This window comes from Staurois parvus, unplaced genomic scaffold (genome assembly GCF_062004578.1).
Source record: "Staurois parvus isolate SC_StPar_1 unplaced genomic scaffold, SC_StPar_1.0 ptg000175l, whole genome shotgun sequence".
Taxonomy (NCBI): Eukaryota; Metazoa; Chordata; class Amphibia; order Anura; family Ranidae; genus Staurois; species Staurois parvus.
This window is the reverse complement of record NW_028317971.1, coordinates 10,068,398-10,094,091: the sequence shown is the minus strand read 5'-3', so window position 1 is coordinate 10,094,091 and position 25,694 is coordinate 10,068,398. Positions and strand designations below refer to the sequence as shown.

At 42.1% G+C, this 25,694-nt stretch overlaps 1 protein-coding gene and 2 long non-coding RNA genes across 6 annotated transcripts in view; 2 read left to right on the top strand and 1 right to left on the bottom strand.

Moving 5' to 3' along the window:
• FLNC (filamin C) overlaps positions 1-6,006 on the bottom strand; it is an 82,915-nt gene extending 76,909 nt beyond the window's left edge. For 2 of the 4 annotated variants that reach the window (XM_089676946.1, XM_089676948.1), the window contains exon 1: positions 5,085-6,006. In XM_089676946.1, coding sequence (XP_089533072.1) covers positions 5,085-5,436 — 352 coding nt within the window. In that variant the 5' untranslated portion in view covers positions 5,437-6,006. The remainder of the gene's footprint in view (positions 1-5,084) is intronic. The other 2 variants (XM_089676947.1, XM_089676949.1) reach the window with 1 other exon arrangement.
• LOC149462422 (uncharacterized) overlaps positions 1-25,694 on the top strand; it is a 98,327-nt gene that overhangs the window by 1,902 nt on the left and 70,731 nt on the right. The window lies entirely within an intron of this gene.
• On the top strand, positions 1,356-25,495 carry LOC149462423 (uncharacterized). Its single transcript, XR_016312658.1, has 2 exons — positions 1,356-1,519; positions 25,240-25,495. It is a non-coding gene; the product is annotated as an uncharacterized LOC149462423 (long non-coding RNA).

Genomic DNA, 25,694 nt, shown 5'->3' with positions numbered 1-25,694 from the left:
TACTCCAAGCAATGGATGTCAATGTTTATCTGATTGTTCTACCCCTTGCTCCTAAACAATGATGTCAATTAACCACTTTACTACCACTCTATAGCTGACTGACGGCTACAGCGGCGTTGTCCAGTTCTGGGAGGGAGTCATATGGCGCTGTCTGTGAGCGCTATGTCCTTTGGACACAGCTGATCACATGACATTGTAAAAGGCCAATCAAAGTGGCCTTTTACCATGTGATCAGCTGTGTCCAATCACAGCTGACCACCATGTAAATACACTTGCCAGTTATCGGCAGTACTTTCCTCGTAACCGGCAACTGTCAACGCAGCCATCTGCACTGATTATCAGTGCAGCCTCAAAAGTACCCATCAGTGACCGACAGTGCTGCCCATCAGTGCCCAACAGTGCTGCCCAGCAGTGCCCAACAGTGCTGTCCATCAGTTCCCAACTGTGCTGCCCAGCAGTGCTGCCAATCTGTGCCCATCAATGCCACCAGTAAGTGCCGCCTATCAGTGCCACCAGTCAGTACCGTCAGACAGTGCTGCCGGTCAATGCCCTTCACTGCTACCTATTAGTGCCACCTATCAGTGCCAATCAATGCCCCCTATCAGTGCCCATCAATATCACTTATCAGTGCAGCATCATCAGTGCCTCCTCATCAATGCCCACCATTGCTGCCTCATCAGTGCCACCTCATCAGTGCAGTCTATCAGTGCCCATCAGTGCTGCCTATCAGTGCCCATCAGTACTCATCAGTGCTGCCTATAAGTGCTGCCTATCAGTGCAACCTCATCAACACACATTAGTGAAGGAGAAAAATTACCTGTATGCAAAAATGTATAATAGAAACAAAGATTTTTCAAGATTTTTGCTTTTCATTTTTTCATTTATAGCGCAAAAAAAACCCAGTGGTGATTAAGTACCACCAGAAGAAAGCTCTATTTGTGTGGAAAAAATATTCATATGGGTACAATGTTGCATTAGCGTGCACTTATCATTCAAAGTGCGACAGCGCTGAAAGCTGAAAATTGGCCTGGGCAGGAAGGGGGTAAAAGTGCTCGGTAGGTAAGTGGTTAAAAACATCCAGCATATTCTTCCGTTAGTGCACAAATACAAAACCATAACTCAATGAGAACTGAGCACAGTAAAAAAATATAGTCATCTTAAAGCCAATGTGTGCTTTGTCCATGCTTTGATGCCCCTTCTGCAGCAGCACATGCTCACTATTCCTTGGCTCTCTGCCAGCCCCATCCAAGGCCATTCCTTCCATGAGGTGACTGTCTCAGGCGGCACCCATGGAAAGAACTATGGGGAGCAGAGTAGAGAATCTTCCTATGTGTGAGAATAAGAGGATACACACAGGCAGCATTATCACCACCCAAGGTTACCAATGCCTCTATCAACAGCCAGGAGGAAGGGTTCTTTCATGTAAGGAGGATCATGAGGTTTACTCCATGTAATACTGCTGATGCTCGGTGATTAGCCCAGCATCCTCCATGAGGCTGGGGAGAGACCTTGACCCTGAGTAAGTATTTACCAGATGAAATTCAGCCCTGAGGCTCCTATGCAGGGCTTTTTTTTTTTGCTCTTGGATACCGAATAGAGAAATGAGGGAGTGAAAGGAAGTTAAATATGTGCTCCTGGGGAGTGGGGGCATTAAAGTGAACCTGTTGCTTTGTCCTGCATGAGAAAAGTACAGGTTTGCTTTAATGGACTGATTTACTAAAGGAGTAGAGAATGTTTTAGCTTCATGAATATTCTGACATTTTGTTCGCTTTGACTACCTATGTGCAGGGACATTAAAGACAATTTCCACGTATAGATACTTTATACCTGGATACATTGTGCCAGCTTAGACTAATATAACTATACATATGTGGGCAGCACAGTGGCTAAATGGTTATCACTTCCGCCTGGCAGTACTAGGGTCACTGGTTCAAATCACAGCCACGGCACCACCTGCCTGGAGTTTACATGTTCTCCCTGTGCCTGCGTGGGTTTCCTCTGGGTACTCCAGTTTCCTCCCACACTCCAAAGATATGCTGGTAGGTGAATTGGCTCCTGTCTAAATTAGCCCTAGTATGTGTATGTATGAATGTAAGTTAGGGACCTTAGATTGTACGCCCCTTGAGGGTTAGGGACTGATGTGAATGTACAATATATATGTAAAGTGCTGCGTAAATTAATGGCGCTATATAAGTACCTGAAATAAAATAAATATCCCATACCTGGCCAATCCCCCTGGAAGCTGGAAATCACTGAAGTAGATACCACTACTCCAGTGATCTCCACTTGTTGCAAAGCATTCTCTAAATGGCGCCCATGCCAAGCAGCCAACCCCTGGAGTTCAGAATGCACTGGGGCAGCCACCCAGCACGGGACCCAGACATAGTGATCACTGGAGTAGCTGTGTTTACTTCAGTGGTTTTCAGCTTCCAGGGGCATCAGCCAGGTATGGTACATGAATAGTCACAAAGGTTCAAGCTGGACCAATGTAACTAAGTATAATGTGCTCATACCTGGAATTCCTCCTTAAAGGACTTTTGCTTGCACTTGATTCATCCCATTCATTAATCTAAGAGAACCTTTAGTTTACTAAGAGAAAATGCTCTACTTTAGTAAATGAGTCCCTAAGGGTTTTTCATTTTCAGCCGACACATGGCCAAACTAAATTTACTTAAAGTGGCTGAAAGGTGAAAGTTTCTTTTTTTTTTTTACCTTAATGCATTTTTTTAATTAAGATGAAAAACTTTAATTGTCAGGTCCCTCTCCCTTACTTTCATACTTGAGCCCAATCTTAATCCAGCACTGTGCCCATCTGAAGCAGAGCTGCTCTTCTCTCCTCTCTCCTCACAGGAGGCTTGGCAGCAGCAGGAGTCAGTGGGGGGTAGGGCTGAGCAACACTGTGTGTGTCAATAGATGCACACAGTGCAGCTCGGGATTAAGTCTGTATGAGTGCCCCCCTAGCAAGCAGCTCAAAAGGCAAGAAGAGCCAGGAGAGCTGGCAGGAGACTCCAGAGGAGGAGGATTGGGGCTTTTCTGTGCAAAACCATTGCAGAGAGCAGGTAAGTATGACATGATTATTATTTTAGAAAAAAAATTAAAACTTTTCGATCACTTTAACTTATCCTGTAAAGCAAATGTATAAAATGTTTCTAGTATTTATACTCTATGTTCGTGTATTGCATTAAAACGGCATAAATAGCAATACTTGTCAGTAGCCTATCACAAATGTTCCCAGTGTGGTATTGGCTACTGAACCCTTCATCTTATATTCATCTATGTATGGGCTCTATTAAACAGCGATGTAGCAATTTTGAGCCTAGATAAGGTCGATGAGATTCATAAATAGCCCAGTGAATAACCACCAACTGCAGTCAAAATCCATTGGTGGGTTTTCCACAAGTAGGTGATCATAGGTGACCACCTATACAAAGCTTCAACCATAGCATATAACATAAAAAAGTATTATATAAATTATTATGTAATGTACAATATACAGTATTATATAATATACAGTATAATCACTACAGGTCTACTAATAATTGATGCTTTTTCAGTGAGTAACTTGCACCATAAGCTACAAGTTTGGATTATACAAACAGGACTGTGGATAAGGGGGGGAACCACCGGTCCACTTGTATAGGGCCCAAGCCAGCGGGGGGGTGCTAACAGCTGGGTGAATCGAATGTGTGCAAGGACGGTGATCGGTGTGGTGCGGGGACAATTACTGGAAGTGATCCTCTGTATGGTTTTCTCTGCTGCAGAGAGAGCCATACAGGGGATCGGTTCCAGTAATTTCCCCCCCCCCACCACACCCATCACCCTCCCTGTGAACCTTACTTTTTGCTATGCTGGCCAGGACCCCCTGTTTGCCCCCCCCCCCCCCCCCCCAGCAGTGCTGCCAGATTCCCTCCTCTCCTTTCCATCGGGCAGCTGCATGCACACAATAGAATCCTTCAGAATGGAGAGCGGGGGAAGAGTCCGGTAAAAATGTCACATTTACCAGCCCCTCTCTTTGCTGAATGAACACAGATACAGATCACTCGCTGTGTTCATTCATAACTGAAGCATAGTAAACTGTTTCTTTTGGTGGGGGGGGGGTGCCAGGTTGGCTGTATGGGGCCCCGTGGTTTCTAACAGCAGCCATGCACACAAGCATGAATCAAAAGTTCTGTATCTGCAACAACTTTTTTAAACTGATACACCTAATCCGATCCACACACATAATTCTATAAAAAGATCTGGTTGAATTAATTATATGAAAGACTTTTACATCACTCTATTACATCTTACTTCTTTCTTCAGAAGCTCATATGCTAGTACATTCTGTTGCAGAAGTAGCATAATATATAATGTGAGAATCAGTTTTGCAATAATCTAGTGGTGCTGAGTTTGTTTAAAAAAAAAAAGTAACAACTGATACAGAAGTGTGCTGCAACTCTTAGTATGGACTATTATATATAGGAGAGGCGAAAGTGGCTGTTCCTACTGTTGCACTGTCATTGATTTGTAACAGGACGTAATTGATGCTTCCAGCAGACTCACTCTATCTATCTATCTATCTATCTATCTATCTATCTATCTATCCACTCAATGTAACTGTTAGATATGTAAGGTCAGAATTATTCTTCAGTTTCATAAAATGTTCCCATTGTCGGAAAATGATACTACTTATAAACTGGAGCCAGTGATCACATTGATAGAAATCTCAAGTACTGCTTCTTATATTTCCCATCTCTCCTAATTTTAGACTTTCTATGGGCTCTACGTGACCGTAGGTTGTTAAAAATAGTGATGCTAATACTGCTACTAACTGGTGTATTTTGTATGTACTTTGATCACTGTTTGAAAGGTGTTTATGTGCTGTGTGTGTATATTGTAGTGTGTTTGTGTGTACTGAGTATCTACTTCATCTGTATGAGAGTAGGCATCAGCATTTTGCTTACTATGCACATATCTTTGTATGAAAGGGTGTATTTAGCTGATATATCCCATCCCTTCTATCCAATCAAAACACGTATGATACGTACTTAAACCCATGATAAAATATTATATTATTAGAAAACAAAAACTGTGAAGGTTTGTACCTATGGACACCAGCTTGATATGCTCTCTGTCCAAGAATTCCAGCGCCACAGACACATTCTCCAACTTCATCTGCCTGAAGTTCGGTCTGGAGTGGTACTTTCTGTACATCTTCTTCTGACTCAGCACCTCTAGCAGGGCTATGAGCTTGAGGCCATCGCTCAGATCTTTCTGGAGGTCCCCTATGCGTTTGTTCATACATTTGAGATGCTCATTGCACCACCTGGTGAATGTGTTCTGCTGGATCTTCTTCCAGGGGGCATCTTCTGCCAGGTCCTTCTCTGTAGCTGGCATCTCGTCCGTTTCCTCACCTTGATAAAACTGGTGTTGGTCGTAGTAGTCGTTAGTGCTCATGATGACTTTAGATTTGGAGCTTTCTGCTTTTTATAAGAGGATCAACGAGAGGAAAAAAGGGAGGAGAACAAAAAAAATAGGGGGTGTAGGGCTGGCTGGATCCAAACCCACACTGTGAAATTGAGTTCAAGCTGCTGAAACAGACCTCAACAATCAAATTAGTTCCCTTATTATTTGTCCTCTTGTTGGAAACTGTGAGATGTTTCTTGGCAAGTTGTGGTTAACTCTTTCAGCAGGCTTTCACGCTCAGAGAGAAGCGGGAGGGGTGTGTGGGTTATCCCAGTGTAATCCACTTCCACCTTTCTCTTATTCTTCCTGTCTTCTGTTTCCTTTCAGTCAATCCTTGCTTGGTGGGGAGCAGAGGTGCACAGATAAATACAGCAGGGCTGCTTTGTGAGAAAGATGTTTTGTCAGAGAACAGTTAGGAAAAAAAAAAGCTTCAGATAATATAAACTGATGAGGAGAAGTGTTGATCCAGAGATGTACAAGTCCCAGCAAAAAGGAAGAAAGTAAATGGAGAGACAGCTGACAGCTGAAAGCAGAGGGCTTTTAGCAAACTTGTTTGGAAGTGTGGAGACCAGGATGGTGTTGGTTTTAAAGAAAACTGATCCCCCTCCCTCCTTGTTCTCCTCTTCTTTTCCCTCCCCCCAACGTCAGAGGCATGGACTCCCAGGAATGCCTTAGCCATGACCATATACAACTAAGATGAGTATTTTCTAATCCCCAGTGAGATAGTGAGCAAGAGCTGGATTGGGTGCTATGCATAGCGAGGCCTGGGATTGGTTTACATTTACCATGCTTCAACGACTTGTAACATCTCAGTATTTTTAGACACCCCATGTCAGGGAGGTCTGTCTGGAAAGGGAGAGGGGGCAGAGGGAAGGGGATCTTACAACACAAGTTAACAAAAGCAGCAGATGTAATGCAAAGGAGACCACCACCACCACCCCTCTATTAATCACCTCCCAAAAACATACTGTCATCCCTATATAAGCTATGTATTTTGGTATAGTGCATAACAGCCTAACTATATTTAATCTGGCAGCTCAGTTTACATGATTAATTCTCTGAAACTTAAAATACTTTTTTAGAACACTTTTTAATGAAAACATTTGCCCCATATTTAAATGAAAATGGTAATTCTAGTCGGTATTTGCTATCTATTTTAGAGACAGCAAGCTCATATAGACAGCTGACAAGCACCTTTTCATCTCATTCATTCATCAATGCTGCCAGCATTGACATTTTCCTACTGGCACAGCTTAACCACTTGCCCTCCGGAGAGGTTTTACCCCCTTCCTGACCAGGCCATTTTTTGCTATTCTGCAGTGCCCTTCTTTAACTGGCAATTGAGCCGTCACACTGTACCCAAATGAAATTTATTATTTTCACACAAATAGAGCTTTATTTTGGTGGTATTTTATTTTTTATTATATAAACAGATAAAGACAACAATTATGAAAAAATACACAAAATTTTTTTACATTGTACTATAAAGCATATCTAATAAAAAATTTAAAAAAAAATCTAATTTCTACTAAATTTAGGCCAAAATGTATGCTGCTACGTGTGTTTAGCAAAAACAAAATTGAAATAGGTGTATACTATTTGGTTTGCGTGAAAGTTATAGGGTCTACAAACTATGGTATACAGTATATACTGGACATTTATTTACCGTACTTATTTATTTTATTTATTTTTATACTAGAAATGGCGGCGATCAGCAACTTATAGTGGGCAATCTGACACTAGCTGACACTGGCTGGGGCAGTGGTGTATTTGCTCATTGTGCTGCCCTAGGTAACACTAAAATTGGGTGCCCCTCCCCCCCACCACAACTCTTAGCCATCAGATCCCCCCGCAGTCCCCACCACAACCCCCACCCCCCTGCTGGCAACACCGCTCTCCACCACTGCTGCCCATCACTAGCAATTTCCTCCTGGGAACCACCCAATTAAAGTACTAACCTTAATAGACTTCACAGAAGCAGTCAGCCACACTCCAGCAGTGAGCAGCTTGTGTCATTTCTTCTGGGGGGAAGCGCTGCACCCCCCCCCCGAACATTGCTGCCCCAGGCAAATGCCTAGTTTGCCTTATGGTACATACGCTGTTGGGCTGGGGGTGCACTACCTGACATCAATACTGACACTAATACATTGCTAAGACTATACACTATCACTGAACTAATGGCACTGGCTCTAAAGGGGTTAACATCTAGTGGCGATCAAGGGATTAATTGTGTGCCTAACAATGTGTAATGTGTGTAATATGTGCTGCTTTTACTAAGGATCTTGTTGTTTTTTTTTTCCCTGCTTAACTGCTTCTGCACCGCCCTATAGCAGAAATACTGCTACAGGGCAGCACGGGTGCATAAAATCACGTGTATATATATGTAATTTTGCAGATCTGGGTAGGGGGCGCGCTCGCCGCCATTCGCTGCCTCGGCTGCCAATCACCGGGTCCCGGCCAGTGATTACTCGCCGGGACCCAGTGATCACTGAGCATCTCCAACGGGGGAGAGACCTGTGTATAAACAACACAGATCTCCCCCCTGTCAGCTCCTGCATACTGCTTTGTTTGGCTCTGCATAGCAGAGCCATACAAAGCAGTGTGCTTACAGTGGAAAGCACTCAGCATACTGTGAAACAGCACACAGTTAACCCTTTGATCACCCCACATGTTAACCCCTTCCTGCCCAGTGCCATTAGTACAGTGTCAGTACTTTTTATTAATGTCACTGGGGATGTCAGTGACACCAAGTCAGTTCCCCCAGTGTCAGAATGCCCGCCACTGTCCCACCATAAGTCGCTGCCATTACTAGTACAAAAAAAATCCCAGTATATATACCGCCATTTGTAAATGCACATAAACCAATTAATTTACCCATATTGGGATTTTTTTTAGCAATGACGTGTAACAGAGTAGATTTTGGCCTAAAATTTATGACGAAATTAGACTTTTTAAATTTTTTATTGGACACGTTTAATAGCAAAAAAATTAAAATATTGTTTTTTTCTCAAAATTGTCGGTCTTTTTTTGTTTATAACCAAAAAATTAAAAAACGCACACTCGATCAAATACGACCAAAAGAAAGCTCTATTTGTGGACGTAAGTTTAATTTGGGTGCGGTGTTGTATGACTGCGCAATTGTCGGTTAAAGTAACGCAGCGCCGTATCGCAAAAAATGGCCTAGTCAGAAAGGGGGGTAAATCCTCTGGAGGGCAAGTGGCCAAAAGGGAATAAAAGAATAAAAAAAAAGATCCCTGTCAGTGAACAGAGCTCTGTATTGTTTACAATCCATGAAACACTGAACCAATAAGTGGGTCTCAGCAATCAAAGCAGCCCACAGCAAAGCCAAGCCAGCCGACCCTGCCCGGGCACGTGGATCACATACTAGGTAAGAGCAGCCTCACTGTCACCATAAATCTAAGTTAGAAAGTGAGGCTGGCAAGTTCAGTGTACAAAGACCGTGTTCCAGTGTCAGTTCTAATAAAACAGCACAGCTGAGTTACATTTTTCAGGACAAGCTTTTGAGGGTACACCCCCTTCTTCTAAGGTCTATGAGTACTGCTTGGACCTTAGAAGAAGAGTGGTTCCCCCTGAGCGCTTGTCCTGAAAATGTAACTTTTAGGCTCCATGCACACTGGCTGTTTTAATAACGTTAGCTGTGTAAAGTCTCGTTAAAAACGTGAGTTTTTCAGCGTTTTTTAGCTTTTTTGCATTAGAGTTTAGCTGCGTTTTTTCGTGTTTGCATTTTTTAGCAAAAAAAATTATTCTTTTGCTCAAAAAAAGACCAGAACGCTGGTTTTCTGCGATTTACCTCTATTTACTGCATTTTGCCACATTAGATAATTTTTACAGCTAAAAAACTCCTCTAGGCTAAGTTCACACTAGCTTTGTTAGCAGGAGTTGGACAGGCATTTGAGAAGTGTTTTTAATGCTACTCAAATGCCTATGAAAATTCTACACAGGGCAGCACACAGTGCTCTTCACACTGAAGCATTAGCGTCGCAGCAAATCTGACGCTTCATGTCAAGTTAGGAGGAGTTAAAGCCTCCCATTCAAGTCTATAATGACGCTCCTCAAACGCCTGGCAGGCATTTGCGGAGCGTTAATACCATAAGGGCTCCTTCACACTTGACTGTTTTGCCACTTTTGGTCTGGCGTTTGCAGAGCATTTTTTAACGCTCGGCAAACACTCCGCAAACACCGCATGCGCGGTTTAGCGGCAGTTGCTAGGCATTTGCCGAACGTTAAAAACGCCCCACAAACGCCTATAATGAAGTTTAAATGGTGTTACCACTCCGCAAACGCCCCGCAACCGTGCCGCAAACACCGGACGGGCGTTTGCAGCACCATAGACTAGAATAGGAGGCTTCAACACCTCCCGACTCGACCAGAGGTGTCCGTTTTGCCACGACGCAACGCTAACGCTTCCGTTAAAACAGCACCACGTGCTGCAATGTGCAGAATTGTCCGAGGCGTTTGGAAAGCGATAAAAACGCTTCTCAAATGCCTCTCTGCCGCCTGCACACAACGCTAGTGTGAACGTAGCCTTAAACTTCATTATAAGCGTTTGTGGTGCGGTTTTAACGCTTGGCAAATGCCTATCAAACGCCTCAAAAACACGCAAAGGGCGTTTGGGGAGTGTTTGAGGAGCACTAAAAACGCTTCCCAAATGCCTGTCTAATGCCTGTCAAACACTATAGGGGAGTTTGGCAAGAGTCATGCACACTTGACGTTTTTACAGCGGCTGTTTTTGGCTTTTGACAGTTTTTTCTACAGCCAGTAAACCCCCCAGCATGTTATCCTGTGTGTCCATTCACACATAGACTGTAATCAACGTTTTTGGCTGGAACGTTTTTTTGCTGGAAAATAAACCCAGGACTAGTGGGTTTCTAGAGGAGTTTTCTAGTTGTAAAACGCTCTAACGCTGAAAAACGTGGTAAATCGCCCCAAACTGGAGTTTTTGGACTTTTTTTGACCCACAAAAATGCTAAAGAACACAAACACGGGAAAGCCCTGCTAAATGCAGCAAAACGCTACTAAACGCCAATGCAAAAACGCTAAAAAAAGCTGAGAAACTCCTGATTTTAACTCGACTGTACACAGCTAACGTTACCAGCATTATCAAAATGTCCCGTGTGCATGAGGACTTAGAAATTAGTCAAGTGTGAACAAACCCCTAGAAACCCACTAGTTCTGGGTATTTTTTCCAGCCAAAAAAACGCTGATTAAAGTCTATGTGTGCATGAACATAGGATAACATGCTGGGGGGGTTACTGGCTGTAGAAAAAAGCATCAAAAGCCAAAAACAGCCGCTGTAAAAACGTGCAGTGTGCATGAGGACTAAGAAAGTATGACAGACTGTGTTGTGGCAAGTGCGATAATACAGCTACAATCACCTTAGGCAGAATATTACAGCAAATACCTCCATTAAAAATAAATAGTAACATGATCCTGATCTGGGGCACCCCTTGCCTGTAATACCCTGTGAAGCACATTGTCTTGTCAGCATACAAATCCATCCTGTCATTCTGGAGGAAAAACCTTCTGTAGGGTGTGTGTCATCCATCCTGTCACTGTATGCCAGTAGTTTCCAGCATGTTCTCTGTATATCTTTTCTCCAGACAAGCAAGCTATTTCATGCTGCTGAGGTACCACTGATGACACCATACAGGGACGAGGTCAGAGGTCATAACTCTGACTCATGACATGTTTTTGTGACTGTACCCAGTAGAATGCTCCAGGCAGGGAAGAAGTTAATGTAGGTCCGTATCATTCCGAAAACGTCTGGGAATGCTCGTTACTGGTGACCCACACAATCAGGGATTTCCTTTGGACTTCCACTTAGGATTTCCATCAACCAAACTACTTCCACTTTTATCTCCCATTTACCTATTAGGAGCGCTTTTGCTGTTAACCCTTCACAACTCTCGGAGCATATAAATAGGAATATGAAGCTGGAGTGCCAAAATATTAAAATGTGACAAAGTGACAAACAAAATTAGGGCTTGTTTACACTTCCTTCAAAATGTGGCATTAGACACACTTCTTAAAAGCAATCAGAATGCCAACCAGAGCCCTTGTCACTAAATTACATGGTCAGCTTACAGTCCTGTTTACAGGGTGTGTTTGCTTTGCTTCGCTTTAAAAACTGTACCCCATGTCACTTAATTGGTGCTTCAAAGCATGTTCAAAGCCTCCATAGAAATCTATGACAAAGCTCACTTACAGCACACACAGCTTTTGAGGGGCTTTTTTTCAGCTGCTTTAACTTCTCTTTGTTTTATTATTATTATACAGGATTTATATAGCGCCAACAGTTTGCTCAGCACTTTACAATATAACGGGAGACAATACAGCAACAATACAGTTCAATACAAGAGGGATAGGAGGGCCCTGCTCCTCGGAGCTTACAATCTAGGAGGGAGGGGGGGCTAGTGGTACAAAAGGTAGTAACTGTGGGGGATGGACTGGTAGGAAGAGTAGAAGATTCCATTATTAGCTGAAGGCAGGATAGGCTTCCCTGAAGAGATAGGTTTTCAGAGATTGCCTAAAAGTGAGCAGAGTAGGCGAAAGTCTGATAAACTGGGGTACAGAATTCCAGAGGATGGGGGAAGCTCGGGAGAAGTCCTGCAGACGAGGTATTGCAGTTATGAGATATCTCAGGATGCACTGGGAAACTTCTGGTTAATACGTATATATTCTGGAAGTGTCTGGTGCAGATGTCACATCTGGTGTGCAGTGTGGACCAGCAGGAGGATGAGCAGGGTCTGGATTGGAGTGGAGCAACTGACAGCACACATGGTGTACAACATGGGAATGCTATACTGGAAGGTGAGTGGTGACCAGAGAGAGAGGACTGAGCGACAGAGCTGGGGGACAGGCGCAGGAGAAACCAAAAATGTCATACGTGGTGCGCAGTGAGGAAACAATATAGCAAGAGGTGAGCAGGGACCAGTGAGAGAGGAGGATCAGCAAACCAAAGAAATACTACTGAGTGCGGATCAACAGAGCTGAAGGTTCCTACTGAGCGGGGATCAGCAGAGCTGGAGGTTTCTACTGAGTGGGGGATCAACAGAGCTGGAGGTTTCTACTGAATGATGATCAGCAGAGGTGGGAGTTACTACTGAGCAGAGCTGGGGATTCGACTGAACAGGGGATCTGTTGAATGAGGGTACTAATAAGCTGGGGATCTGCTGAACTAGGGTAATAATGAGCTGGGGATCTGCTGAACAGGGGTACTAATGACAGGGGATCTGTTGAGTGGGGGTACTACTAAGCTGGGGTTCTATTGGGCCCCTTTAGAACAAATCAAAAGACAACACACACATCGGACATTTGCCAAGATGCATTAAAGCTTCAAAAAAGAATCACTGAAGCACCACCGAAGCATCACTGAAGCATCAAAAATACATAAAAAAGCCTGCTAAAGCGGTAGGCACTTTAATGTGTGTTAAAGTCAAAGCAAGTGTAAATGAGCTCTTAATGTGACACAATTTAAAAAAAACACCTTTGTAAATAATGGATTATGCCATGTCTAGGGAGAAATCAATTATCAGCATCATTTTTAGCCAATTTCTGTGGAAATTTGTTGTGAATTGGTCAAATCCACCTGACAACTTGATTTTCAATAGTCAAAACCTTCTTTAAATAATCAAAACTGTTGATTGATATCCCCTTTATCCTTTCAATTTAGAGCTATATAATATATCGTGTAATACATTATGTTGGGACTGTATTTTGAGCTGAAAATCATAGTTACCATGTTGAACTGATAAACACAGATTTAGTAGACAAGGGAATTGTTGTAGGTCACTACCACCTGTCACATCGTTTGCACAAAAGTCTGCATATACAGTGGGGTTTGAAAGTTTGGGCACCCCAGCTAAAAATTTGTATTAATGTGCATAAAGAAGCCAAGGAAAGATGGAAAAATCTCCAAAAGGCATCAAATTACAGATTAGACATTCTTATATGTCAACAAAAGTTAGATTTTATTTCCATCATTTACACTTTCAAAATAACAGAAAACAAAAAAATGGCGTCTGCAAAAGTTTGGGCACCCTGCAGAATTTATAGCATGCACTGCCCCCTTTGCAAAGCTGAGACCTGCCAGTGTCATGGATTGTTCTCAATTATCATCTGGGAAGACCAGATGATGTCAATCTCAAAGGTTTTAAATGCCCAGACTCATTTGACCTTGCCCCAACAATCAGCACCATGGGTTCTTCTAAGCAGTTGTCTAGAAAACTGAAACTGAAAATAGTTGACGCTCACAAAGCTGGAGAAGGCTATAAGAAGATAGCAAAGCGTTTTCAGATGTCAATATCCTCTGTTCGGAATGTAATTAAGAAATGGCAGTCATCAGGAACAGTGGAAGTTAAAGCAAGATCTGGAAGACCAAGAAAAATATCAGACAGAACAGCTCGCAGGATTGTGAGAAAAACAATTCAAAACCCACGTTTGACTGCACGATCCCTCCAGAAAGATCTGGCAGACACTGGAGTTGTGGTACACTATTCCACTATAAAGAGAAACTTGTACAAATATGGTCTTCATGGAAGAGTCATCAGAAGAAAACCTCTTCTACGTCCCACCACAAAAATCATCGTTTGAACTTTGCAAATGAACATATAGACAAGCCTGATGCATTTTGGAAACAAGTTCTGTGGACAGATGAGGTTAAAATTGAACCTTTTGGCCGGAATGAGCAAAGGTACGTTTGGAGAAGAAGGGGCACAGAATTTAATGAAAATAACCTCTGTCCAACTGTTAAGCATGGAGTTGGATCAATCATGCTTTGGGGTTGTGTTGCAGCCAGTGGCACAGGGAACATCTCACGAGTAGAAGGAAAAATGGATTCAATAAAATTTCAGCAAATTTTGGATGGTAACTTGATGCCATCTGTGAAAAAGCTGAAGTTAAAGAGAGGATGGCTTCTACAAATGGATAATGATCCTAAACACACCTCTAAATCCACGGGGGATTACATCAAGAGGCGTAAACTGAAGGTTTTGCCATGGCCTTCACAATCTCCTGACCTCAACATAATTGAAAATCTATGGATAGACCTTAAAAGAGCAGTGCGTGACAGACAGCCCAGAAATCTCAAAGAACTGGAAGACTTTTGTAAGGAAGAATGGGCAAAGATACCTCAAACAAGAATTGAAAGACTCTTGGCTGGCTACAAAAAGCGTTTACAAGCTGTGATACTTGCCAAAGGGGGCAGTACAAGATATTAACTCTGCAGGGTGCCCAAACTTTTGCAGACGCCATTTTTTTGTTTTCTGTTATTTTGAAAGTGTAAATGATAGAAATAAAATCTAACTTTTGTTGACATATTATAAGAATGTCTAATCTGTAATTTGATGCCTTTTGGAGATTTTTCCATCTTTCCTTGGCTTCTTTATGCACATTAATACAAATTTTTAGCTGGGGTGCCCAAACTTTCGATCCCCACTGTAGATGAAGGCAGGGGTTTTGCTAGGTTTGTGAAAAATCTTAGGCACCCTAACATGCCCAGCTTAAATTAAACCAGAACATACTCACTATATATGCCATCCTTTCTAAACTAGGGTTCATCCAGGGGCTGAGAGAGGTTCCTTGACCAATGAGCAATTTTTCCATTTCAGAAGAGGTCTAAGAAGCATTTTTCCCACTGACTACCAATGTAAGAAGCATTCTTCCCATTGGCCACCAATGTAAAGGCCATTCTTTTCAATAACCACCAATGTAAGAAGCATTCTTCCCACTGACCACCAATGTAAGAATCATACTTCTCACTGACCATCAGTGTAAGATGCTTCTTCCCACTGACCACCATTGTAAAAAGCATTCTTCCCATTGACCATCAAAGTAAGAAGCATTCTTCCCACTGACCACCAGTGTAAGAAGCATTCTTCTCACTGACCACCAGTTTAAGAAGCATTCTTCCCACTGACCAATAATGTTACAGGGGCATGCTTCCCTCAGACCACCATGCTAATGTACACTGACTTGTAGATTTAATTATTATTGTCAGGGATTTCCTAAGACCTGAAAGTTATTTAAAGGGTTGGCAAATGCTTGTGTACATGATCGCATTTCCTATAGTTGTTGCAAATGCTTTAATTTCTCCCTTAGGTCAATAAGTTTTAAACACTTAAAGCCTAAGTTAAGCTAAAAATTAAAATAAAAAAATCAGCGCAAGGGGCATAACTTACAGTTAGTATGATGTGTTTCTTGTATTGCTTCAGTAGAAATATTCCCATATCCAACCCCTCCTGCCCCCACCACTGTAATCTGTCATTGTGGTGGTGTTTAATATAGCTAAAGGTTTGACAAGGGCTCTCATCAAGAAAGCTTGACTTTGCTCAGCCTTTCCAGCCGGATCCACCATTCACAGAAGTCGCACTACAGCTTCTGTGAATGACAGAGGATCTCTGAATGGGGGAACAGGTGGATGATTGATAGCTTTGCACCTTCCATTCACAGATCTCTCATTGAAAATCACAGTGAATACTGCATCAATAGGAGCCACTTCTACCCAACTTATCCATTGTATATTATGGGGAACAGTCAGTAAACCCTTTATTTTCCTATTTCCATAAAAATAGAACATTTGACCTTATACAGTATATATGTGCTGTAAAACTCTGTAAGGGTGGATGCATCCCAAGCTTAGAGCTGCAGTTACCTCTTGGGAGTTAACCCCTACATAGCCAGGTCAACACACATACTTAAAATGCCCCATTACTTGATTATATCTGGTCGTGTATGGTCACTCTGTGGATGTCTACATTTGTTAAAAAGTATATATTTTGAAAAATTTTTTACTTTGCTTTAAATGTACATCTAATCACTTTTAAATTGACTTTACATGTATCTAAAGCCAAAATATTTTGTGTAATTTGTTCGGTGGCAAATGGTTATGCCTGCAGCCAATCAGATGAAGTCACTGTTTGAGTATTCTGACAGCTGTGGGACTCAGGAAGAGTGGCTGTCAGAATACAGTAGCTATCAGGGAAGATTCCTCCATCCACATTGTTTAGGACTGTTTTTGACTGAACAAGAGTAATCATAGCATGTATATATAGAATTAGAATATTTGTCCAATATAAATTTTTGTCTTTTTTCCTGTTAAGATTTGTTCTCTCTCTATTTTCCTGGAAAGCACTGCAGCTGAGACTGAAAGTGAGGGAAAATCCCAAATTTAGAGTTGTCACCAGAACAGGAGTTGAGGGGAAGTCTTCCAATGTGTACACATGTCCCGATAACAGCTGTGTAAAAGTTCCCTCTTTTTGAAGAGGTTTCCTCTCACTTCTGGTTGTGGCTATGGGTGAGCAAATTAAGGAAAATATGCTCATTTGGGCACAGATGAGAAAAATAAAAAATACTAACAGGGATTTTACCCATTTCCTACTGTGTTCAAAATGTAAAAAAAACTTTTGACCTTAGACATACTTTATTTTGAATATATGTTATTAAGCAAAAACTTGCATCCAAATACCAAAAAATATAGGGCATACTGGACTGGAGGTGATCTAGATCAAAACTTAGGACTGTCTCTGAAAATCAAGAAGAGCTAACAACTAAGGCAAGGCAGTATTCCTCTCAGATGATGATACGAATAAGGATATGTGAATTATTCATGCATGTTCTAGGCATCTCTCAGAAGTGAGGCATCAGTCTTACAGATGAGTGACATTGAAGAAGTATGTGAGTTGCCTTTCTGGGATTCTAAGCAGTTGTTGTTCTTAATATCTTAACACATCTTTGGGTTATGCACTGCTCAAAAAAGGAACACTTTTTAATCAGAGTATAGCATCAAGTCCAGTTAAACTCCTGGGATATTGATTTGGTCAGTTAAGTAGCAGAGGGAGTTGTTAATCAGTTTCAGCTGCTTTGGTGTTAACAAAATTAACAACAGGTGCACTAGATGGGCAACAATGAGATGACCCCCAAAACAGGAATGGTTTTACAGGTGGAAGCCACTGACATTTTTTCCCCTACTCCTCTTTTCTGACTGTTTTTCACTAGTTTTGCATTAGGCTAGGGTCAGTGTCACTACTGGTAGCATGAGGTGATACCTGGACCCTACAGGGGTTGCACAGGCATTCCAACTCCTCCAGGATGGCACATCAATACGTGCCATTGCCAGAAGGTTTGCTGTGTCTCCTAACACAGTTTCAAGAGCATGGAGGAGATTCCAGGAGACAGGAAGTTACTCTAGGAGAGCTAGACAGGGCCGTAGAAGGTCCTTAACCCATCAGCAGGATCGGTATCTGCTCCTTTGTGCAAGGAGGAACAGGATGAGCACTGCCAGAGCCCTACAAAATGACCTCCAGCAGTCCACTGCTGTGAATGTCTCTGACCAAACAATCAGAAACAGGCTTCATAGGGGTGGCCTGAGGGTCCAATGTCCTCTAGTGGGCCCTGTGCTCACTGCCCGGCACTATACAGCTCGTTTGGCATTTGCCATTGAACACCAATATTGGCAGGTCTGCCACTGGCACCCTGTGCTTTCCACAGATGAGAGCAGGTTCACCCTGAGCACATGCGACAGAGGTGAAAGGGTCTGGAGAAACCGTGGAGAATGTTATGCTGCCGGTAACATTGTTCAGCATGACCATTTTGATGGTGGGTCAGTGATGGTCTGGGGAGGCACATCCATGAAGGATGCATAGCTAGACAATGGCACTTTAACTGCCATTAGGTATCGGGATGAAATCCTTGGACCCATTGTCAGACCCAATGCTGGTGCAGTGGGTCTTGGGTTCCTCCTGGTGCACAACACTGCCCGGCCTCATGTGGCGAGAGTTTGCAGACAGTTCCTGGAGGATGAATTAATTGATACCATTGAATGTACCCCACGCTTGCCTGACATAAATCCAATAGAACACCTCTGGGATATCATGTTTTGGTCCATCCGCCATCGCCAGGTTGTACCTCAGACTGTCCAGGAGCTCAGTGATGCCCTGGTCCAGATCTGGGAGGAAATACCCCAGGGCACCATCCGTCGTCTTATTAGGAGCATGCCCGGTCATTGTCAGGCATGCATACAAGCACATGGGGGCTATACAAACTACTAAGTACCGTTTTGAGTTGCTGTAATGAAATTTCAGCAAAATGCACTTGCCTGCTGCATCATTTTTTCACTTTGATTTTCAGGGGGTGTCTTTGAATTCAGTCCTCTGTAGGTTGATAATTTTAATTTACATGAAACGATGGGGCATCCTTACGTTCCTAACACATTACCCAGTCCATATCAGTATAGATATCCAGCATGATATTTTTCCCCATTGAGATCTGATGTGCTTCCAAAGTGTTCCTTTAATATTTTTGAGCAGTGTATATTTATTGCATTTCTACACATCATCCATATCTTAGTTGATATAATAAGTTACGTTAAATATACAAAACTGACACGAGGATAACTGTAAATTAAGACATGCAGTGCTTTTTACCAACTCTTGAGAATACCTACACCCAAAAACAAAAAAATAATAAATAGCAGCTTATCACTCCTTAATATTATCACAGTTCCCATCCTAGTGTGCTTTCCTGATTTGGACTACACACCCTCTCCTCTCTTCAGTTCCATTACAAAAGGAAGTATTCATTTGTTGTTCACAAAAGATACCTAGGAAAACTGAAAACATTGTTTGATATGTAGCGCTCCCCCCAGAGGAGCCACTTGGTAGATTGGGTTCTCAATTCTTCTGCCTTGACTCTGAGAACAACCTCAACCCCACTGACACAGAAGGTTAAACAAATGGATATGGCACTGCTACTAGGAGCACAAATATAGATACCTTGCACACAACTATGGTTCAGTATCAAAAAGCAAACATCAAACTGGTTAGTGGTAAGTGAAGCCAATAAAATGTCATGAGTTGCAGTAACTAGCAATAAGCACACAAATGATAATAAATAATCACTATTAATCCCCAATTACTATTTAAGCACACTTCACCCCTACCCTTAGAGGTGTATAAATATAAACAATAATATGCTCAGTGGTAAATAAATAATATAAATCCTTTCCTCAAATCTGTGAATGTAATAAAGTCCCAAAAGTAAATCAAAAATCAAAAAATCTCACAAAAATCATATGTCCCTTTGAAAAAATAAATAAATAAATAAATCCAAGTGTCCAAAGTTTGATTCAAATCCTCAGCCTCTTGCTGCAACTTGATTTACCTCAAAAACAAAAACATAAAAACCACATAGTGCATTATCCTTAATTAAATAAATTAATACATAAGAACCATCCAGTGATATTTCACCCAAGTGAAAAAAGTGTATACATAAAAATATACAAGCACATGTGCATAAACACAATGTGTAGTGAAAAACCGTGTATGTGAATCACTCTTTTTGTGCTCCAAAATCACACGCCACAGTGTCACTTCTACTAAAGTAAGGAGTAAATACCCTTACCAATATTCAAAATAACTTTTGCTTTAATAACAGTCACCAAGAAGACTGTATGATGGGATGAATCTTTCTGCCAGTATCCTCAAATTTCACTCTGAACTCATAACACCATATGGATCCATCCACACTAGTATTTCAGACCAATTTCCACCATATCCGCCGTGCTTCTTACCAACTCTTGAGAATACCTACACCCAAAAACAAAAAAATAATAAATAGCAGCTTATCACTCCTTAATATTATCACAGTTCCCATCCTAGTGTGCTTTCCTGATTTGGACTACACACCCTCTCCTCTCTTCAGTTCCATTACAAAAGGAAGTATTCATTTGTTGTTCACAAAAGATACCTAGGAAAACTGAAAACATTGTTTGATATGTAGTGCTCCCCCCAGAGGAGCCACTTGGTAGATTGGGTTCTCAATTCTTCTGCCTTGACTCTGAGAACAACCTCAACCCCACTGACACAGAAGGTTAAACAAATGGATATGGCACTGCTACTGGGAGCACACGTATAGATACCCTGCACACAACTAAGGTTCAGTATCAAAAAGCAAACATCAAACTGGTTAGTGGTAAGTGAACCCAATAAAATGTCATGAGTTGCAGTAACTAGCAATAAGCACACAAATGAGTAAATAAAATATTAGGTCAATCTCAGTTCACTAGACGTTATGTTCACCCGGCTTTTGCCTGGTCAGGAAGGCGGGTAAATCCTCTGGAGGGCAAGTGGTTAATAGTAAATTAGAACAAAGCAATAAATTATGTATACAGGCTAGTTTGCTCATCACTATTAGTATTTCAGGTACTTATATAGTGTCGTCAATTTATGCAGCGCTTTACATATATATTGCACATTCACACCTATTAGGTGCCAGCAGGGGCGGACTGACCATTTGGAATCTCGGGCACTGCCCGAGGGCCCGGGGTCAGTAGGGGGCCCTATGAGATGCCCCTGGTACCTTTTTCATAGGCTTTTTTGAGATTGGGCAAGGACACAGGGGCCCCATGATCCCCTATTGCCAGGGGGCCCCATGAGTTGTCAGTCTGCCCCTGGGTGCCAGTCATTTGTAGCCATAGCACTGAATGCTTGATGTATCCATGTTTGTTATAGTATAGAGTGAAGAGCATTGACTGACCATGTTTAATGTTTGGAACAGTCTTTGGTTTTGGAAGCAGTGATACACCTTTTGCACTTCCTTTTTTATTATTCTGTATTTTCCTGGAACACAAACCTCTGAAAAAGATATTTGTTTAAGCTCTGATACATGTATTGGCATGCCAGCAAAAAGGGCCATAAATGTATTGTGCAAGGCAAATGAAAACAGGATGCTACAGAGATCTTATTAGAGCCTTATCCTCATAAAAGATTAGTACACACCTAAGTTTGTAAATACTGTTTATATTTAGGGTAACACAAATCTCCATATTACACTGTTCCTATGTAAGATCTGTCCCACAAATATTATATGGCATTTTTACACTTCACATTTCACAAACTGTAAAGCATGCAATGGAGAGTTGTTATCAGTTCGGCTGTACTTCTCCAAGACTTTAACTGCCTCCCGCCTGCTGTTTAGGGACATGACGGATGGGTGGCAGCTCTCTTGTTCTGGGAGGACATCATATGATGTCCTCCCACTCTAGCTGCGCATGCGCACTCCCTGTGGTATGTGGTGATCGGTGGTGTGCTGTGTCCCTAGGATACAGCGGATCACCGATCATGGTAAAGAGCTGATGACGTAGGTTGTACCATGTGATCAGCTGTGTACAATCACAGCTGATCACATGTAAATAGGAAATGCCGGTTATCGGCAGTCCTCTCCTCATGCTGACAGCGCGTAAGGAGAGCCAGTCGGTGGCATTCCTCAGAGGGGACATCTACACTGATAATCAGGGCACTGATCATCTGTTGCCCTCATTATCAGTGCAGCCCCATCAGTGATGCCTTTCAGTGCATATAAATGCTACATATCAGTGCCCATCAATGCCACATATCAGTGCCCATCAGTGCCACATATCAGTACCCATCAGGGATGCCTGTGAATGCCCATCAGTGCCGTCTATCAGTGCCTCCTCATCAGCGCAGTCTATCAGTACCCATCAGTGCCACCTATCAGTGCCAATCACTACAACCTATCAGTGCCAGTCAGTGCCGCCTTTCGGTGCCCATCAATGCTGCTTGTAAGTGCCCATCACTGCTGCCTATCAGCGCCTATCAGTGCCCATCTCTGCTTCCTATAAGTGCCAATCAGTGTCAGTCAGTACCGTCTATCAGTGCCAATCAGTGCTGCCTATCAGTGCCACATACTATATCAGTGCTGCCTTTCAATGCTCATCAGTGATGCCTGTCACTGCCCATCAGTGCCGCTTATTAGTGCCTCCTCATCAGTGCAGTCTATCAGTACCCATCAGTGCCACCTATCAGTGCCAGTCAGTGGCGTCTATCAGTGCAGCCTATCAGTGCCACATATCAGTGCCCATCAGGGTTGCCTTTCGGTGCCCATCAATGATGCCTGTCAGTACCCATCAGTTCCGCCTAGCAGTGCCATCTATCAGTGCTGTCTATCAGTGCCGCCTGTCAGCGCCCATCAGTGCTGCCTATCAATGCAGCCTCATCAGCACACATCAGTGAAGGAGAAAAATTACTTACAAAATTAGAAAGTTTTATTACAGAAACCAAGTAAACCTGTTTTACTTTTTTAAATAATTGTCTTTTTTAGTTTGTTTAGCAAAAAAATCCAATGGTGATTAACTACCACCAAAAGAAAGCTCTAATTGATAAAAATGTCATGTGGGTACAGGCTTGCATGACCGCGCAATTGTCAGTCAAAGTGCGACAGCACTGAAAGCTGAAAATTGGCCTGGGCAGGAAGGGGGTGAAAGTGTCTAGTAGATAAGTGGTTAAAAAGACAAAATGTATATAAATATGAGATATTTACCAGCCGATCTAGTTGATTTTGGTTCCACTCATTGCCCATGGCTATGGGTAGTGCCAGATTACCAAATAGACCAAGTAGGCACTGAATAATGGGCCCAATGCCTTTTACGGGCCTCACAACAACGGATCAAAATAAAATTGATTTCATCTTGAAAGAAAATTACAGTGAAGCTTTCTTAAATTGTTTACAAAAAATAGAAACAATGAATTAATTCAAAGAAATGAAAACTTTAAATGAAAGACTCTATAGAGAAAATACTGTATTAATGTAATGTAGCCAATAACAACTTAACCTCTTCCCATCCGGCCCACATCAATAAATGGCCGGGTGAGAGCGCTGCCGATGCGGGTGGACGTTTCTAAATGTACCCCCGCATTCATTGCCTGTGTGCGCTCCCTGGGAGCGCGTGGCACTGCGATCGGTGTCGGATGTGTCCTTCAGATACAGTGGAACACAGATCGTTGTACGGGACCTCTATGAGGTCGCAATTCATGTGATCACTGATTGGCCAATCAGTGATCACATGAACAGTTGTAAACAAGATGTCACTTCCTGACATCATTGCTTACTATTTGTGAAATCTGTGAATGATCACAGAGGTCACACGGTACAAGGCTATTCACAACAGCCTTGTATCATGTGACAAGATGTGACCAATCACAGCTCGCACAGTATTTCTCAATGGCTGTAGGAATGCAGCCAGAGAGAAGGAGAAATGATTGCTTTTACAGCCTTTATGAGTGTAAAAGCAATCAGTGTAAAAAAAGAAAAACAAATCTTCATCACCCTCCACAAGTAGTATGTTGTCACTATAGTGGACACTGTAATACTAGGGTGACTGTGTTAAAAAACATAAATAATAATATAAAAAATAAAATAAAAATGTCGAAATAAATTTAGAAAAATTATAATTTTTGGTTAAAAACTAATTTGGGTTATGTTTGTTTTTACTAAAAAGATAGATGAATACATTTTGGCCAAGATTTATGAAGATTATTTTTTTGCAAGAAAAACACTTTTTAATAAAATTTTGGGACTTTTTCATTTATATAGCAAAAAAATAAATATCCCAGTGGTGAATAAACACCACCAAAATAAAGTTTTATCTGTCTCAAAAAAATGCTGAAAAATTCATATGGGTACAGTGTTGCATGACTGCACAATTGTCATTCAAAGTGTGATAGCACTGAAAGCTGAAAATTGGCCGGGGCAGGAAGGGGGTGAAAGTGTCCGGACTTGAAGTAGTTAAAGTATAAAAACTATAGACATCAGGTTCACCTTGCAGATTGTCTCTTACAAGTAGGTCCTAATGTGTCAAGAATTGGTCAATACTATATCTCTGCACCTGGTATTCTTTGGAAGATATATGCCAGTCTCTGGCCAGTCCTAGAAAATTTGGAAGACATACTAAAGTTTGGAGTATGGCATACAGATGGGTCACATTATGTGAATTCCTTTTGATCTTATTATTATCTTTGTTACATTTGCAAACCTTACTACAAGAGGAATCATACTATGGAAGCTGTTCCCAAAAAAGGCAAGCAGAGGACAAGGAACAGTCACATTATGATGTTGTCCTCCTCCTCAGGTGTCCATGTTCGGGCCTAGCAATTGGTCACCCAGGCCTGAGCACTGCATCCTGGGAGGAGATCACATGTTCTTCCATTTTGGGAAGCCCCATGTATTTACAACAGCTTCAGCGGAACAATGGGACAGGACAGCAAATATTTGGGTCAGGTGGATGAGCTAGCAGGAGATTCTGTCACTGTCACTGTGCTAGATTCTGGTTTATAAATATATCATTTGGAGGTTCACCTTAAAGCGGAGTTCCACCTACAAAAAAAGAAAAAAGTCAGCAGCTACAAAAACTGTAGCTGCTGACTTTTAAAATACAGCCACTTACCTGTTCCCCTTCACCACCGCTGATTTCACCGGCCGTCTTCTCTCCCTGGCGCCGGCATCTTCAGTGTGGGTACCCGGCTGTGACAGCTTGCGGCTTCACAGCCGGGTGCCCACTGCGCATGCGTGAGAAGCGCTGCGCTTTGTGAATGGCCCCGTATTCTTCTGGGACCTGTCACGTGTCCTAGAAGACTATGGTAAGGGCGGGGGGGGGGGGACAACTTTCGCTTCCAATCGCCTAGGCGATCGCAGCAGAAGTGGGAGTGGGTACCTGTCAAATTCGGGTCCCCTCCCCAAAGGTGCAATCCTTAATGGGGAGCGGGGGACAGAGACTTAAAGCAGAACTTCTCCTTTTGGGTGGAGCTCCACTTTAAGTATACATTCTCCTTTTATAGTTCTGGAACACAGCAACCATGATGTAGAAATCTTGATTTATCATCAGATAATAAAATATGACATGCTTCTTGTAAACACACTGTGCTGTAACTGAATATCACGATTTACTAAATGTTTCCACACCAAATTATGTCTTCGTTATAGTCAGATGAAAAATCACCAAGTGCTCCCATCATCTCTAGGACACAAGTGATCTCCAAGAGACTGATCTGGCTCTGCTGTTTCTTGGCACAGAAAGACACTTACTGAAGGCTGATGAGGAAGAGTGCATGAGATCACACAAGCAACAGGAGGAGGAGAATAAAACCATTCAAATAAAAGCACAGAGAGTACAGCTGTTTCTCTTTTTACAAGAATCTATATTAAACGAAACGTCTTCTGTTGAAGACAATATGCTTTAGCAGAAAGTCTACTAACTGGCATGTCTTTAATCTTTTTAAAGATGGTTCTGAGATGACTTGTTAATGCATACATACAACCACATACACACATATAAAACATATGTTTCTGTTAACAAGGCTGTTGTGAAAATGTATTCCATAAATTCCTATAAATTGTGGTTTCAAAAATGTCACTAAAAAGATTCTCAAAACACTTTA